At 40.4% G+C, this 18,726-nt stretch overlaps 2 protein-coding genes across 2 annotated transcripts in view; both read right to left on the reverse strand.

Annotated features, from left to right (window-relative positions):
* The window catches only part of TLL2 (tolloid like 2), a 143,257-nt gene extending 139,360 nt beyond the window's left edge, over window positions 1–3,897 (reverse strand). The window contains exon 1 of the mRNA XM_077125600.1: window positions 903–3,897. The gene's annotated coding sequence lies outside the window, so the exon portion shown is untranslated. The remainder of the gene's footprint in view (window positions 1–902) is intronic.
* A 5,148-nt stretch (window positions 3,898–9,045) lies between these two features.
* The window catches only part of TM9SF3 (transmembrane 9 superfamily member 3), a 78,329-nt gene continuing 68,648 nt past the window's right edge, over window positions 9,046–18,726 (reverse strand). Inside the window, exon 15 of the mRNA XM_077125604.1 lies at window positions 9,046–13,215. Within this exon, the coding sequence (XP_076981719.1) occupies window positions 13,148–13,215 (68 nt within the window). The 3' untranslated portion in view covers window positions 9,046–13,147. The remainder of the gene's footprint in view (window positions 13,216–18,726) is intronic.

The following is an 18,726-nucleotide window of genomic DNA, read 5'->3' on the forward strand; positions in this document are numbered from 1 at the left end:
CAAGACTTGAATCTGGGCAAGTAGCTTCTAGAACCTGATCTTGAGCCATGGCCTTTCCATTAGGAATAGGAGCAGCACTAGCCATATGATTAATTGAATCCACACACTTTTTTTTTTAGCATAATAGATTATTCAGGGCCTCATAATCAGAGCAAGAGTTCATTTATCAAGGGCTTCTGCTTGCTCGGCACCAAGTCAAGTGTCTTTCACATAACAACAGCCCTGCTAAAAAGATCTATTAACCACATTACGCAGATGGGGGAACCTGAGGCTCTAAGGTTGAGGGACCTGCTCACATTTCACAACTAGGACGTGACAGAGCTGGGAAGGGAAACCTAAGTCCTGATTCCGAAGTTTGGCTTCACTACCACGATGGCCTCAACAGGGCAGGGAGGAGCCAGGCTCTCCCTCATCCAGGGAGCCGGGCAGTGCCAAGAGACTGGCGGCGGGGTGGGGGAGCAGCGACAGATGGAAGGTCCAAAACTGCCCACCGGAGGTGTTGCTGGTGCAGTGACCTGGTGACCTGTCTGCCCTCAGCTTCGACCTGGAAGCTTCCTGCCGACGCCGTGCCCACCCTGAGCTGGAAGCCCCCAGAAGGCAGGAACAAGGCCTTATGGGTCCTGAGATCCTCAAAACCAGTGCAGAGTCTGGCACAGACCCGGAACCCTGCAAATCTGGGGCTATTGTGAATGGTTCTGATGTACAATCACTGCCCCAACCCTGCTCTCTCTTCACCGTGCTGGCCAGAGGATTCAAAGACTCTCTACACACAGGCCTCCCCCAAGAGAGGGTGAGTCGCCGGTCACTGCAAGTTTGGGCAGGAGGAAAAAACAAAACAAAACAGGTTCCCACTGACGTTAAAACTGGGGGCTTAGCCTCTGATGAGGCCATCCAGGACTTACCTGTCCTTAGAACTCAGGCTTTGTTTGCAGAGATGGCATTGAAAAGTCAAAGGAGCCTTGAGGTCAGGCAGTAGCTCAGTTTCCCATAGCAAAAGGGAAACCATCGCAGCTGCTTGTCCACTCTCAAGACTGTGTTGAGGGTCAATGAGTAATGTTCCTGCTGTCATTCACCTGGATCATCCTCACCCAAAAGGGGCCTGAAGCCTTCCTTGGCCCAGCCTCCCCCAGTGTGAGTTCTAGCCACTGTTGGGACCTCTGCATTCCTTTTGACATCTGACTGCCACACATTCTATGCCTGCTTGGCTAAGCTGAATTCTCAGTGGAGGCAGCTACATACAGCATCTATCAAGCCACCAGCTGAAAAGCAAAGCTTCCTGTCAGCCAGAGCCTTTGGATTTAATAAACCCAAAAGGTTGTACCTCGCGTTACAGTTTACAAAGCACTTTCATATTATCTGAGTTTCATGTAGGCAATTTTGGTGACCTGAGCACATTCCCTCAGCTCAACTCTGGGCAGTTTCATGTATCTGTTGCATGTCTCCCCACTTTTCTGCTTGAGAACTTTTTCTGAAGCTGTAGGAGCCCATTAGGTCTGCAATATATATGCAGAGCACACCGGATGTACTGGGAAGTTAACACCTCATGTAGTATGGCAGATTGTATTGTCCCAAACTGGCTGCAACAATATCTCCCATTGTGCATGCTTTTTTAATAATGTGACTTTGACACTCCTCTCATGAAGAAATGGGTCTGTCTGCTCCCCTTGAAACTGGGAGGACTTGTGACCATGGTAGAAGCAACAATGTGATTTCTGAGGTAAGGTCATAAAAGGGAATATGACTTCTGTCTGTTCTCTTGGTATGCTTGCACTTAGAATGCAGCTGCCATACCGTGAGGAAGCCTAACTAGCCCACATGGAGAGGCCACCTGGAGAGGCCACCTGTGGATACTCTGGCCAACAACCAGCTTCAGCTGCCAGAAATGTGAATGAATGAGCCTGCAATGCTTCCAGCACTCAACTTTCAAGTCATCCCAATTTGCAGGTCTTCACAGCTGAGGCCACAGTCACTGTGGAGTACAGATGAGTCCCTCACCCCCATCCCACTTGTGCTGTTCCCAAATTCCTGTTGCACAAGATGAGGAGCATGGTAAAATGATCATTGTTCCACAACACTGACTGTGGTGTGGTTTCTCACATAGGAATAGAAACTGGAACAGGGAGAAAACAAGGGAGGACAGCAGCTCTTGGATAAATGCTCCAGCTTTCTGTTCTTCGGGCAGGTAATTCTGGGAGGCATCCTGTAAGCTTCTCAGAGATCCCAGTAGATCAAGACCACATTGCCTAAAGCAGTTACCTCCATTGCCCTCCCATCATTGAATTTCCTCCTTTCCTGTCTCACTCTCTCTGTTCTCTCACCCCTGCCTCCTGGGACCACCTTCCAGATAAACTAACTACACATATATGTCCTTGTCTAAGGTTCTGCTTTCAGAGAAATCCAGATGAAGCTGGATCCATGACCCCCTACAAAGCAAGCATTTTTGTTTCCATCCTTATTTCTGTAGATGAGGAGACTGAGACAGGAAGAGGTGAACTGATTTGCTCAAGGCCACGTAGATTCTAAGAGGCAGGGAAGAGAAAGGACCCAGGACTTTTGGCTCTGAATTCAATAAAAGAAATGTGGAAGAGGGCAGCCACGCAGGAGAAGCCATCTGGAGTTTTGTGAAGGTTGCTCTCAGGGGTGTGGTGGTTGGGAGAACATCTTATAATTTACTGTCATTGGACCATTGCTATCAGGTGAAAACCCAAATGGCAGAGCTATGGGTTGCCACACAGAGCCCACGTGCAGGAAGCCCCGCACAGTACCAGCCCCTTTTTGTCAGGGCTTCTCATGCACTGCACTCCCCAACCAGCTGATTGGAAACCTGCCCCTTTTTACAGTATCAAATATAATGTCTATTAGTAAATTTGTATTTTATAGCTTAAAATCTATTTCAAAGGTCAGCATGAAGACTTCTTCAATGTGTTTGACAAAAATCGGTTTATAAAATTCTCTATATGTCAGGCACTGTTCTAAAGCATTTTAATCTATTAAGAATCACTCCCATTTACAAACAAAACTAAGATGCAGAAATCAAATGACTTGGAAATGCCAGCTTTGGGATACTACACCTAACTGTTTGCTAAGCCTCTGAGAGATGGGGCTAGAACCAAAGGTCAGAGATTTGCAAAACACTCAACAGGAGAAAGCCAGGAGACACAAACTCAAACACCTGCTGGGTGTGAAGTGGCCCAGGGCAAGGTGGCCAGGTGGACCAAAAGAAACATGTCCCTGGGCCTGTGGGTTTGCAGCCCTAACAAGTCCGACAACTTCAGACAGAGAAAGTAATTCACAGAGAGGAGGGGATTGCCCAAGGTCACACAGAAACTAAGAAGTCAGGAAGAAACCCAGAAGATCCAGGAGACCTAAGAGAGGCCCAGGAAGAGACCCACAGTTAAGTAAGGGGAGGTAGGGAGTGTTTTAGCTTCAAATCCTTGGGGATTTCCTATGAGGAAAGCTTCTGGCTGGAGGAAGCAGACCCTGAGGAAACTGGGGCTGACAGAGGTCTCCAGGGACTGAAGGAATGAGACCACTGGCCCCTGGCATTCACGCACACCTGGCCGGCCCCAGCACCTGGTGGGTACGCTGCCCCTCTGCGGGTGGAAGCTGTGCTCTTTCCTCTTTCCGCTCATGTCTGCCGGCCTCCAAGTAACACCGTGTGGCACGTCGCCCAGAGATAAACACGACTACCCGCGGGACCCCGGCCGGCGGCCAGAGGCGGCTCGGTGGGCCTCTGGGACCCTCAGCTTCCGCGATGGAGTGAGGACTCATGTGTCCCGGCTCGGGACTCTCCCAACCCCATCAGGTCTCTCTGGAAAATGCGCTCAGGCCCTCCTGGACTAACATCTCAACGATTTCAGCTGGAATCAGCTCTCCTCGGGACACCTGAGCCGGTTGGTGGCTCGTGGGAAGCGGGAACTGCCGCGCTGGGCCTGGAATTTGCGCGAGGAAGACCCGCCGCTGCCCGGCCGGGTTAGAGCACGCGCCCGCCGCTACCCCCAGGTCCGGACCACGCTAAGGGGGCTACCCGCAAGTTTGCAGCAACTTGAGTCATAGCACACTCCCCATCGGCAGCCCTTTCCTATCGTCTGCTGTAAAGCGCTTCTTTCTTTCTTTCTTTCTTTTTTTTTAATTCTCTAGCCCCAAACACAAGATCTTGGGAAACTTTGTGCGAAAGTTGGAAATGCCGTGAAATGGGAGCCCGCAACTCCGCCCAGTCCGGCTCCTCTGCGCCAGCCCGCGCGCCCGGAGGCGGCTCGCCCTGCCCACCTGGCTGTCAGACCACCGGGGGCCCGCCAGCACCCAGCGCCCTCTCCGCCCAGGGCACCCACCCTGGTTCGCCTCGGCAGGGCTCCCCGGGTCGCCACCCCGGCCGCGCCTCACACCACGGCCGGGACGTCCCAGACGCAGATTGGTATTTAAGCAGTTCCTCGGGGGCATTGTTTTCCTGGGAAGCCTGAGGGACCTCCGCGGAGGGGAAGACCCGCCCCGCAGATGGCAACGCAGGCTTGCCCCCACTTCGTGTGCATTTCACACGCAAACTTCGGCCTGACTTCTCCGGCAGACTGCAGCGGCAGCACCTACCAGCTTTGCACGGGTCGTGGTAATGCTCCAGTTGCTGCTCCGCGCCCTCCTCGCCTTCCAGCGCCGAGTAGTACGAGGCGGCGCCCGAGCGCTCCCGGAGACCCCCGGCGTCGCGGGGAAGCGGCGGCAGCAGCAGCAGCAGTGGCACCAGGGCCCCGAGTGTAGTCGCCCGGGGCATGGTTGCAAGGAGCTGACGGGGGTTCGAGGAAGTCGCGTGCACGGAAAGCTCGGCTCGGGCGATAGATTGCGGGTCGGACCCGGCTCGGAGCTTACGCGCTGCAGCCCGGCATGGCTCCCGCGCAGAGCGAGCTGAGCGCGGCGCGCGCTGTCCGCCGCGGGACGCCTGGCAAGCCGCGGCTCGGAGCTACTCGCCGGGTGGCCGAGGCTGCGGCTGCTGCGACTGTGGTCTTGCCGGCGGTGGTTGGAGCAGTGGCCGCTCCGCCCCGCTCCGCCCCTCTCCACCCCGGCTGGACCACACAGCCCTCGCCCGGGGCCCCTGACAGCCAATCACTCCGGCGCCCGAGGCGAGGCCCCTCCCCTCCCCATCACCTCCGCAACTTCGGAGCAAGGAGAGCGATGTGAAGATGCTGAAGGCCAGCAAGGACGCGGAGCCCGCGCTGCTCCCACCGGGCCAAGGGCTCCCGAGAAAGCTGCTCCTGAAGATCACGGTTGGACTTTCCGACTAGTTTTATTCTCATAACTCACTTTCCAACTCCCGGATGTACACGTGGACCAAGACAGGCAGCAGCGGTTAGAGCTTGGAGCTCAGGACCAGTAGCCCGATGTGAGCGGTGCGCGTTGCTACCAACTCGCAATGTGCTTGCGGACAATCGTTTCTCTGCAGGGATGAAGTGAATCGTCGTCTGTCATGTCCTCAGCGCAGAAAAACCAAGGATTACGATTCTCTTAGCTTTCTCAACTGGCGGTTTGTCTTCGTTTCCCAGCTCTCGTCCCCTCCTCTCAGTCGTGAAGGGCACTTGCTGCGGCACCCACCTAATCTAAGGTAGTGGCTGCCGACGTGTAAGGAAGAATGATTTAAAATTAAGGATTTTCTTTTTAAAGACAATATTCCTTAGTAAAACAGTCTAAGATGGTTCACACAAACAAACGAACAGCTGTCTGTGTCTATTTCTGTTAACTTACAGGTTTGTTTGATAAAACGAGCCACACACTATTGACTTGGAGTGAAAATGACCAATTTTTGAAGTCTGGTTCTCTTTTGCCCATTAAAAACAAATACCCAACTAATTTAGGAAAATAACCAAAAGATATTTGAAACTTACTCCTATAGGTTTCACAGGCATACTGGCCTTAGGAGCCATTTTTATTTAAAGACCTAAAAAAAAAAAAAAAAAGTAGTACAAATAGACTTTTCAAAGACCTTTGTATGCAAGTAAAATTGCCCTAATCAAGAAAAAACACACCAACGTGTTAAGATTTTTGGTACCACATCCAGTAGAATCTTTTTCACCTAAAATGTAAGCAGAAAAATAGACTAAATATCCTTTTTGGGTTCCCTCATGATTTCACCACCACGGAATAATCCACAGGGACCCAAGTTTTACACCAACTCTGAATTTTTTGCATTATGGCCATCTGTCTTTTCATCTATTAACTGGGATAGCATGTCCCTCAAACTAGTAAAGGTTTAAAAGTTAACCACAGGAAGGGTGGTACTAGATATTTTGTCCTGGCTCTTAGAAAGAAATGCAAGGAGTTGGCCCTGTTTCATGCTACTTGAGTTTTCATCAAATGGGCATGCACAGGATGGAGCCAGATTGGGCAAGATTTGGTTGGGAACTGGCAGGTGGGAAAGAAGGGATGGATAACACCAAATGGCAGGGAAGGCCAAGTGGCCAGCAAACAGGCAATAGGTGTGGAAGGGGGTTGAACATCATTTCTGCCTGAATGCTGGAAGGAGTCAAACCCAACGCCATAGTTCTCTGCATTCACCCCAGTGAAGGTCACCACCTGTCTGTAGACATGTCCACAAATTCAACATCTAAAAGGCCTAACAAACTTCTGTGACACTTCCAGGTCTCCAGATGGCACTAGGCAAACAACCTCCGGAAAGCAGCGGAGTTTTATGCCAGAAGTCCTACTTAGATGCTACTTAGGCTACCAATCAACAAATATCAACAAAATATCTGAAAAGAAAGAACAATTGAGAAGGGAGTTACATTTTTTTCCCATCGGTGTCATACTTCCTAATTTCTCTCACCAGTTTGATATGTTAAATTCTAATCTCAATTTTTATTTAAAAAAACAGGTAAATTTAGAATAAAAGGTTTTATGATCTAAGGCTGCTCAACTTAGTTCCATCATTATACTCATAATTATTTGCCGGTTTCCTCCCCCATCTCGTGGTCCTGGGGAAAACCTGCAAGTGGATACAAGCTTTCCACCTTCTCAGTCAGAGGTCTGTCCCCTGCCCAACTCATTGCATATATATCTATACCCCGAGGACCCAGGTTTTCTTGTAATTGCTCTCAAACCCCTCCAAGGCTGTCAAGTTTTGTCCTCCTTAACTACTCCACTAAAGGTTTTTCCTCATTTTGTCTTTTCATGCTGCTATATATCACCATAGTCTCCTCCCATGTCAAGATAGAACTTCCAGAATAAAGGGGGCACTCTTGTCTGCTGGCTCATTCTTTAGTGTACATTGCGGGTCACTGAAGAGGTGTTTTGAGCTTCAGAGAAGTAAAAAATATGCTATAGTTACAATTTTTAGCAACTGCTTAAAACCCTTCATGGCTCTCCTAAACCTTTATCCAAGCTCCAAAGGGTGGTAACCACGCCTCACCATCCAGTCAGGCCTTTCTCCCAACTTTCCAACGTTGGGTCTTGCCACCTCTCATTCTTTACTATTGTTGCATTCAACACTCGGGAGTCATCCTGAAAGGGTCTTGCTCTTCACACCTCCCTATCTTTGCCTGGGATGCTGTGATAACCACACACCCCACATCCGGTACTGTTATCTATTAAAGGAACTACTACATTTATAACACTCACCTATTTTTATCTGCCTTACTCTACCTGTTTCTATCCTGGAGCTGACCTCTCTGATCAACTCTCAATTTGGAACCACCTTCCATATCTCATTCTTTAGACCCTCCCTTTCACTAACCTTCAAGATTAAGTCTCAATATCATAGTCGCTTAGACGGATTCACATGGAATAACATTAACACTGGTCCGTTAAAATCCATTACATCAACTTCCCCCTACAACCATCTCCCTTTTTAAAATTTGAAACTCCCATCACCTGAAACATGGAAACACTGAAAATGACATTTTAAAGAATTTAAAAATGTAAAATACATTTGTAGACTATATTACAAGTGGTCAGAGTATTCCAGTGTAAGTTTATTTCCCAACCTTTTCTGATGTTAAATTGTAGATGAACTGTTTAATAAACTTTGAAACCAAGAAAGTGGCTGCTCTTAAAGAAGCATTGTTAAGACCCCCTTATGTCCTTAATTTTCCAACCATATAAAAAGTAGTCATTAAAGATACCTGAAGTTATCCAAATCTGAACCATTGTTAATTATTTGACTAACAGAATTGCCAAGTATAGATGTGAACTGGAGTAGCAAATAAAATTAGGAGAAAAGAGCCAACGAGGTTGACAAGGATTTTAAAAACTAGTTGAAAAACGGAGATAAAGAACAAAATGTACAAACAGATGTAGAGAAACTAACTACTGACTTTGAGGTAGCAGAATAAAAATAATCCCTTGATTTGTAAAGAACACTAATTTTCAATGTGATTTTATCTGTTCCTGTCTCCTGGAAAAACGATATCATTTTAGTTTCAACAGTAAAAACAACAGGATCCTAATTTTGATTACTTCTACCACAGTTTCTCATCTACACTACTAATTTCACAGGGGCATTCTAAGTGAACATGTGAAATTGCTTTGATAAAAGTTCTATGGACAATGCAATGTATTATCAATCAGGACAAGGATAATCATGAGAGAGTGGTGTTTGAGTGTGGGACCCAATCGTAAACTAAAAAATTGAGGGTAAAAATAAAAGTTTTTTTAAAAGAAACTTTTTTCATTGTAGCATTCTTCTGACTTTTCTGTACATCTGATTTTTTTTTTTGCAATATGAAGTTGAGGGGAAATTCAAACTTAAACTTTAAATATGTCATTTTAGGGGTTGGCAAACTATTGCCCACCATCTGTTTTTGCAAGTTATATTGAACACAGGCATTCTCATTAGTTTCTGTATTGTCTACCATGGCTGCATCTGTGCCACAATGGCAGAGTTGCGTAGGCCTGCATAGACTAAAATATTTACTGTTTGACCCTTTACAGAAAAATGTTTGCTGATACCTGCTTTATTTAATTATAGGTAATCTCTTCATATGCATATACCAACAATAATGGGGTTATCCCATTATTGTGCTTGGTTCACCTGTTTCAAAAAGGAAAGAAATAAAAGATACAACGAAATACATTTAACTTTTTATTACTTTTTAAAAATCCAACTTCAGTTAAATTAACAGACTAGATTAGAATCTCAGATGTATCTGATACATTATATATTGAATTTCTATTACTAAAAGCCAGTTGGAATATGTCCTACACCAACCAAGGCTGTGTACAAAATGGAAGTAATCATTGAGCAATAATTATCTGCTTCCAATTCTGACAATTGTCCATACTTTGTGGGGATTTATAGATTCAAGTTTGACACAGTTGAAATGCCCAAGAGAGACTGCTTTTCCAAGTATCCTCCGTTGTTCTTCAAATAGAATCCTGTATTATTTGTCCTTTGCCTTTAGCCCTTACTAAAAACATTTCCAAATCTCAAATGACCTAAACTAATGAACTGGGGTAAACATGTAATATGCTGATTTATCAGTCAATTAATAGCAAGCCAATATCTCAATAGAAGCAACTTTCACAACATTTTCTTTATTACCACTTCCTAACACAGTGAAATGAGAACTATAATTTTATTTACTATTGTCTTTGTACATTTCTGTCTAGTTTCATTAAGAACATCAAATCAGATGGCTTTTATGAAATGCTCATATGGGAAGGAACTAGAGCTATTCTCTTTACTGAATTTAAATCTTACAAAATTTCTGCAGCTGTATGTTAACTTTCTGATCTACCCTACCTCTAAATCTAGTCTTGTCTATTTCTGTACATAACCAAACAAATTGAGGAATTTTCATTTCTCTGACCTTTTTAAACATCTTGACTAAAATATAGCTCCATAATTATGAAATTTTTGTGACAATATAAAACATTAATGAATATTTGTTTTCATATTTTACTACTCCTACTTAGTACATATTCCATGAAGAGAATAAAGCACTAAGACACAATGCAACCTACACTTAAAACCAAGAAAAAACTGTAGTGTATAGATTACAAATAGGCTTTTCCCACCCAGAATTCATATGCAGAAGGCCTTCGGTATTTAGCTTTTCCTGAATAAATTACATTAATATTTTCTCTTTTTTACATTTGTAAGAATTCAGAAAGTTTTAAAATAATATTTATTTGCAAGACATTCGTCATAGATGGTTAGTAAACATTTAGGAAGCAAAAGCTTTATCAAAATGAATACAATTGGGGGATAAATCTAAATAAAGTGGCTTTTGGAAGAACCAAAACTTGCAACTACCACGTTTATAAAGAGGTCCATCCACTCTCTATGAAAAACATCTGAACTTACCATTAACTATGTTCAGATATCAATACAATATAGTAAGTTCTAAGCTAAGGGCCTTGATTTATGGGCAAACACTACAATCTAGGAGTCCAATATGATATACTACCATCCAGCCATCATATTTCCACCTTATCTTAATCTTGCACTAGAATATATGTATAATGATTTCAACTACTAATGTAGTTCAATTTCAGGAGGAACATGCTTAGAGATACCCTGGGAAAGTTGATCTTTCAATTGGCTTCTTCCTACTGTACAAAGCATCAGTTGATAATGTTAACAAATGTAGGACAGATACACAGCTCTTTTAAAGGGTTGGAAAAATCCCACCCTTTAATTAACTTAAATAATATTCTCAACTACTATCCTACAACTGAGAGCTTTGGAGCTACCCCATTAGTGAACTATAATTTTTTAAAGACACCCCAGTATTCATCCAGCACCTCTCTGAAGGTGATTTATTCTCACTTTAATGGACCTCTTGATGTATTTGGAAATGAAATTATTTTTTCACTGCACATGCCAAAGAACTTCAAAGAAGTCTTGATTTAGTAGAAAAAAAATTGATGCACCTGAAAATAGCTAACCCACACATTCCTTAAAAACCCTACATCTTATTATCTATAAGATTCATGAGAAACAAATTTCATTTTTCACATTCCATTAGATAGACTCTGTGTTATGTTAAAAGTACTTTATATGTAGTAAAAAAATTACATAAAATATGCAATTAAATTGATTTTTTAGTGTCTTTTCTTGTCAGATCTTAAAGGCAAGTGAGAAGGAAGAGAAAATGGAAGAACCAATGACTTACATTTAATATATTTGGTCATGAAGAGAATTTATGTCTAGCTTCTGATCAAATTTCTGTTCGTTCACATTAACCATATTAAGTGGTAAGAAGGCAAAATTTTCACTCTTCATAACCAAATTATAGGATGCAGAGTTCATCAATTTATAGAAACATATTTTGTAATGAAAGCATTTTATATAACTATTAATGGCATGACTTGCACGTAAAGGTTATAACACACCTCTTTCCACGTTTTTCTAAAAATACCAGCATGTGGTATTGTTTCAGGTGGTCATTTATATAGTAAACTATTAAAATTCAATGACTCTAGGAAAACTTCACATTATGGCTAATTCCAGAATGATGTATTCAAAATTAAAACCACTTTTCTTAGAAAACTTTCACCTTTATTTATTCATCTAATAGTAAGTTAACCAATTTTACCGCATCCTCACTTTACATGGTACACTAACCTGAACAGGTTTTGCGCTACAGTTTCATTGAAGAAAGGCCTATCATTTACTCTGTGACTGTACTGGATAATCTAGATGTAAGCAAGTTTGGGGATTTTAAACTATGGGTACCTTTATTAGGAAAGCATAGTTTACACTACATTAAAAAAAAAAAAAAGCATTCAGTTATAGTCGGGTTTTTTTTGGTATGGCAGGCTCCAGGAATCAAACCCGGGTCTCTGGTATGGCAGGTGAGAATTATGCCACTGAGCCACCGTTGCACTGCCCAGTAACAGTCTTTTGAATAGATATTTTCAAACTGCAAACACATCTATTTTCACAAAACAATTTGGTCAGGAAATTTTATTTTAACATTCTAAAGCAGTAATGCTTTAGATATTACTTTAAGTGTCCCAGACAGGATTAACAAAATTAAACGTTTCTAAATTACAAATTTAGCTCCTGTTAGGAATTCTGAGAAAAGAAACAGAAGAAAACAATCCCCCCCTCCCAAAATAAGTATGACACACACATTTTGAAGAAACTCCAACGTTTCATGCAATGGTAGGCAAGATGTAAAAAGCCACCCAAAAATCACACATTTCTACACCAATCATCAGAAAAAAGTACTCCATAGGCAATCTGTACAACCAAACGCATTTGGGAATCTACACCTACGTTACATTATTTAATGTTATATACATTTATTACCCACCCACCCCTTGTTTTTAATAATTTCTTATATAAAGCCTTCATTCAAACCCAAAAGATGTAAGACTAACTTAGGGGGAGAAAAGATAATCACTTTAGACATTCAGTTAAAATGTTGTTTATCTAAATCTCAAAATGTTTAATAAAAACAAATTATCTTCTCCATTTAACACTTTGCTTTCTAACTATACAGTAAATTGCATTGTAGAGAGTACACCTTTATCTTCAGACTGTATCTTCTTTGGATGGAATTAAGATCGTAACTGGATAATTTTAAGATAAATAAATGGGAAGTTGATCCAAGATGACAGCAGATATATTACATGCAGGATTTAGTACTTTTTAATTCTTTTTAAAAAAGGATGGAGTTGAAAAAAAAAAAAAACAAAGGTCAAAATAGAACCCAGATTCAATATACAAAAATGTCCCACAAATAGGTTGGCGATGGCGGTAAAAATAAGAGAAAAAGTAATCTTTCTGGAACATCATTTTCAATAACATAGAAACATTAAATGCCAGGAAGATTTCTATTCATGTAAATTTAGCATCCATGTTTCCCTCTATTTATTTTATTGGAACAAATGCTTTAAATAAACTATTTGTCCTCTTCACTGAAGAGAGCTGGTCTATTTCATCTTTATGAGCTAGTTTTTGGGAAGATTAGCCATGTACTGTAGTAATGCCTACTGCATAAAATCCAAGCATTTGCTGTGAACAGTCGGAGAAAGCAGTCAGTAAGAACCTAGGATCAATGGAAATAGATGTTACTTTAAGCCATCCAGGAAACAGAGACCCTCAAAGTACCCAGTATTAAAGCCCAAATCTCTTCTTGCGCTTTTTTTTTCTTTTGCTGTGCATATTCCACCCCCACGAAAGAGAAATTGATCCGGAGTTCTAGGTTTTCTTGGGTCTCTAGTCAATTTTCACATTAGTATAGATTTTTCGGACAAAGGCACTTGTTCCCATGTAACCAATCGCTCCTGCAAAAGTAAAATAAAATATTTTGAAACAAGTACACACAGAGCAGTACCAATCATTTATAGACACTAAATATTCTTTGCTCTGGAAAGCTACTCTTTTTTCAAGATCACATCATTATATTCATATTCTCTTCAAACCTATTAAAATTATATTATTTGCTTTGCAAATTACCTGTTACTTTCATAAACCAAGTTTTACATGATGTAATTTTTTAAAAATCAAGCATCAATTATTACTTACATAAATCAGTAACAATGAGAATTAAAATACATCTTTTACATAGCAAGACAACTTGATAATAACAAAAATCTGACAGATGATAAAGCATGTCTTCTTTGATTTGAGCATATATTGTTCTCAGTCATTAAAGAAATACCAATATATGTTCCCCAAAATATATGCTACCTTATGGATGAGTAAGAAGTGATGAAATTTTCTCAACGAAAGAGAACCAAAGCTCAATAGCATTTGAAGGTCTAAAGAAGAAGTATTTTCTTATGGTTTCTTTCTTTTTTTTTTTAACATTTAAGTTGAAAAAGCTGTGTGCTTGATAGAATGGAAAATATATTTGAAGGAGTGAGCAAAAGAGAGAGAAGTAAGTTCTGAAATGTTGCTGTTGAATAATTAGTCTCAAATAGGACTCAAAATACCAAAGAGCAGGGATATTTTTTTGTTTTGTTAAATGAAGAATCTATCTCCACTACAAAAGATAAGGTACTCAACAAATATTTGTTGAATGAATGAATGAACTAGATAGTTCTTTATTGCAAATATTAAGGGCTTTTGAAAGAACAAGATAGCTGATCATTCCTGTCAGGAATTTGTCAACTAGTCCAATATTATTCAAGTCTTAAAGTAAACTTTCCATGAGTTAGTAATGATGCACAACCATGCCTAATGATCACCTTTGAACCAACTTTTATTCACTCAACTGGTGAATGTAAGGAAAGAAACAAGTATTTATCCTGCCTTTCTTATATATGAACTGTACCTCAATGTAACCAAATGGTTGATGAAAGAAAGTCTGTCCTTATAAAAGTATTCCAGCTCCTTAAACCTAAAACAAGAGCACTGAAGAAAGAAATAAATAAATGGGAGCTCCTCAAAATTAAATACTTTTGTGCATCGAAGAACTTCATCAAGAAAGTAGAAAGACAGCCTACACAATGGGAGATAATATTTGGAAATGACATATCAGATAAAGGTCTAGTATCCAGAATTTATAAAGAGATTGTTCAACTCAACAGCAAAAAGACAGCCAACCCAATTACAAAATGGGAAAAAGACTTGAACAGACACCTACCAGAAGAAGAAATACGGATGGCCAAGAGGCACATGAAGAGATGCTCAATGTCCCTGGCCATTAGAGAAATACAAATCAAAACCACAATGAGATATCATCTCACACCCACCAGAATGGCCATTATCAACAAAACAGAAAATGACAAGTGCTGGAGAGGATGCGGAGAAAGAGGCACACTTATCCACTGTTGGTGGGAATGTCAAAGGGTGCAACCACTGTGGAAGGCAGTTTGGTGGTTCCTCAAAAAGCTGAATATAGAATTGCCATACGACCCAGCAATACCATTGCTAGGTATCTACTCAAAGGACTTAAGGGCAAAGACACAAACGGACATTTGCACACCAATGTTTATAGCAGCGTTATTTACAATTGCAAAGAGATGGAAACAGCCAAAATGTCCATCAACAGAAGAATGGCTAAACAAACTGTGGTATATACATATGATGGAATATTATGCAGCTTTAAGACAAGATAAACTTATGAACCATGTAATAACATGGATGGACCTAGAGAACATTATGCTGAGTGAGTCCAGCCAAAAACTAAAGGACAAATACTGTATGGTCCCACTGATGTGAACGGACATTCGAGAATAAACTTGAAATATGTCACTGGTAACAGAGTCCAGCAGGAGTTAGAAACAGGGTAAGACAATGGGTAATTGAAGCTGAAGGGATACAGACTGTGCAACAGGACTAGATACAAAAACTCAAAAATGGACAGCACAATAATACCTAATTGTAAAGTAATCATGTTAAAACACTGAATGAAGCTGCATCTGAGCTATAGGGTTTTTTTTTGTTTTTGTTTGCTTATTTGTTTGTTTTTTTTTTTTTTTTACTATTATTACTACTTTTATTTCTTTTCTCTATATTAACATTTTATATCTTTTTCTGTTGTGTTGCTAGTTCCTCTAAACTGATGCAAATGTACTAAGAAACGATGATCACGCATCTATGTGATAATGTTAAGAATTACTGAGTGCATATGTAGAACGGTATGATTTCTAAATGTTGTGTTAATTTCTTTTTTTTTTCTTTCCGTTAATAAAAAAATATAAAAAAATAAAAAAATAAAATAAAATAAAAGTATTCCAGCTAATAAATATAAAAGGAACAACAGAATTAGAATATTATAACCACAAAAGAATTATCTGAACTGGGCAATAACTAACAAAGACTGCTAATCTCATAAAGACAGACAGTTTAACACTATGTGCCTAATAAAGTTTGCAAACCACTTATTAAATATTCTTGGCCAAATATTCTTGAATATGATCAAGTCTATGGCTCTAATTACCATTTTACAGGAAATATTGGAGAAGGGACACAGAGAAACATGACCCCTCAAGGATATAATCAGCAAAATTCAGAGTGTGGAAAACTCTACAAGAATAACAAATAAGTAAACAACAAAGAAAAAAATGGGTTTTAAATAAATTGCAAGGGAAAAAAGAAAGACCATTTATAGATTAAAAGAGCCTTGGGTGGGCCACAGTGACTCAGTGGTAGAGTTGTCGCCAGCCATGCCACCGGAGACCTGGGTTTGATTCCCAGTGCCTGTCCACGTGTTTTAAAAAAAGGGCCTTAAGAGGTATTTCAGCCAAGCAACACATGGGCCATATTTGAATCTACGCAAACAAATGGTATTTAAAAGTGAAATGGGGGTCTCCACAGGCCAGGTGTCCTTACTCCAGCAAACATGGTGCTGAGCACAGCCCAGAGTGTGGGTACCACAGTCTGCAGCTTGCACGTAGCCTCTGGGCCAGCCACATCCTGCCAGCAGCGCCCTGGGGGCTGGGGACAGCCACTGTCCAGATGCTACACATCAGCTCACTGTGCGGAAATTCACAGACAAATAGGAATGGATAACAACAGAAAATGGTACGGGAACAGTGGGAATCAGCAAAGCACAAGAAGCTTTGGGAGACGTGTTTACTCTTTCCGAGGTGGGGGCAAAACTGAATAAACAAGAGGAGTTTGGTACTTTGACAAGTGGGAGAGCTGCTAGTGAACTTTATCTTGGGAGAGCTGCTAGTGAACATTATCCTCCTCTATCAGGAGAAGTCATAGAAATTAATGAAGCTCTTGCAGAAAATCCACAACTTGCCAACAAATCTTGTTAAAGAGGATGGCTGGCTGATTAAGATGACAGAGTAAGCCTTCAGAACTTGATGAACTAATGAGTGAAGAAATACATAAAATCTATTGAAGAGTGAAAATGGAATCCCCAAATAAACTAGTCTGAAACAACTTATCCAGCAATATTTTAAATTACTGGTGGATAGAAATTTATAAGAACAACTTTTAGCAGTAACAGTAGGAAAACAGAAACTACTCATTCCAACTAAGTTATTGAAAGGAAATACTCCTTACTCCTTAACTTTCTAATGATAGCAGATAAACACAATTTGTATCTTTTTCATACCATCCAATGATTTAGACTAGGGTCTAAATTATATTTAGAATTCATGAAATTATATGATATAAAAACTACTTGTAAAAATTATTTAATTCATGAGTAACATTGTTATTGTTATGATATTGTAACTTGCTTACACCAATCCCTAGATTTGGGTCAAAATACTTTCATATTTTCATTAGAAATAACTGGGAGCAGAGATAAGTTTTTGTTAGTTATACACCATCAGTGTATATACTGTACTATGCTACATTTGCTGGTGCTATTTTCATACAGTGAAACAACAGCCTTTCAGCAAAAGAAGAAACCCTTTAATAACAATAAAACATACAACTTCTCCTTTAATACTAACTGAATATTTGACTATATTAAGGAATTATATTTATCTTTTAGAGATGTATTCTGAAATATTTACAGATGAATTGACATAAAGTCTGAGACTCATGCCAGAATAAGAGGAGTAGGTGAAGGTATAAATAAAAAAAGATTGGCCATGGGTTGATATTTATAGACCTGGGTGTTGGGTACATGGGGACTCATTATATCATTCCTCTCTTTTTTTGTGTGTGTATATATTTGAAATTTTCCCATACTTCCATAACAATTAAAAAAAAGGGGGGGGGCCTGTTGGAAGTAGATAGTGACTAGGAAATTCTTTATTTGGTCCCAAATTGGAATTGACTGAATAATTCCATTTCCTCTGTGCATAAATCCTATGAATATTGCCATGACTCAAAAAGCAAGCTTTGTTTAGACCTTCTCGACCTTTACATTCCAGAGAGGTGAACAAAGCCATTTCACAGAACTCCCCTCCCTTCTTCTTTTCCAGACTCTCTTCTAGTAGGGAGGGTTCTAGCATCATTTGCAAGTCACTCTTCCAGTTTAAAGCTATTATCTTCCTTGCTATAAAAGCCTTTGTTGTACCAGGACAAGCCCTGGCCCTCTGCAATTTATAGTTGTCTTTATAGATGCATGAAACTAAGATCTAAATCTGCTCTGTGGGGAATTCCTATCTTGTCCTTGAGAATTAAAGAACTTATAGTATTGGATAAATTTAGTCAAGACCAAAATTTCTAATCAAATCCTTTCAATAGCCAAAACCCAGACTATAAAATAATTCATTAATAAGTCCTCTAGTACTGAATCCATTTTTAATTACCTCATTCAGTATGTAATAGGATCAATTCAGAAAGGAAAATGCACCCTTTGCACTCTTTCGTAGCTACCTTATTTGAAAAGATTGAAGAATACATGACTAAGCATGATGGTTAAGTAGGTATGGCAGGCTGGGCTAATAGGAAATTGTTGATCATTTATGATCAAGTGCCTTCTGATGTGCTGTTCCTTGGACACACCCACACTTTGCAGTTTTTTTTTCTGCCAAGAATGCCCTTTCCCCCAATTTTTGCTTGTTCATATTTATCTTTTAAGGCATGACTCAAATGTTGTCTCTTTCATGAATCTTTTCACTAGCTTTCTTACCATTTTATTTGCCTCTTACAGTATTTATACCATATTTCATGTCTTAGCCATGTGCATTCCTTCTGTTAGGTTGTCAACTCTTTAAAGGCAGGGACTCTATTTTATTAATATTTTAAAAAATAAACGTTTTTCTTTCTTGTTAGATTAAAAAAAAAAAAAGAAGAAGAAACCCACCAAAACCACAAAACAAATACATTTCCAGTATATACATTTCTTTTACCATGAGATAATATTATACTTTAAAATAGTGGTAATACATGTTAAAATAGTTAGGATACATTCCCTTACAAGGTAAGGAAAGTTA

Source organism: Tamandua tetradactyla, chromosome 13 (genome assembly GCF_023851605.1).
Source record: "Tamandua tetradactyla isolate mTamTet1 chromosome 13, mTamTet1.pri, whole genome shotgun sequence".
In the NCBI taxonomy this organism is placed as follows: Eukaryota; Metazoa; Chordata; class Mammalia; order Pilosa; family Myrmecophagidae; genus Tamandua; species Tamandua tetradactyla.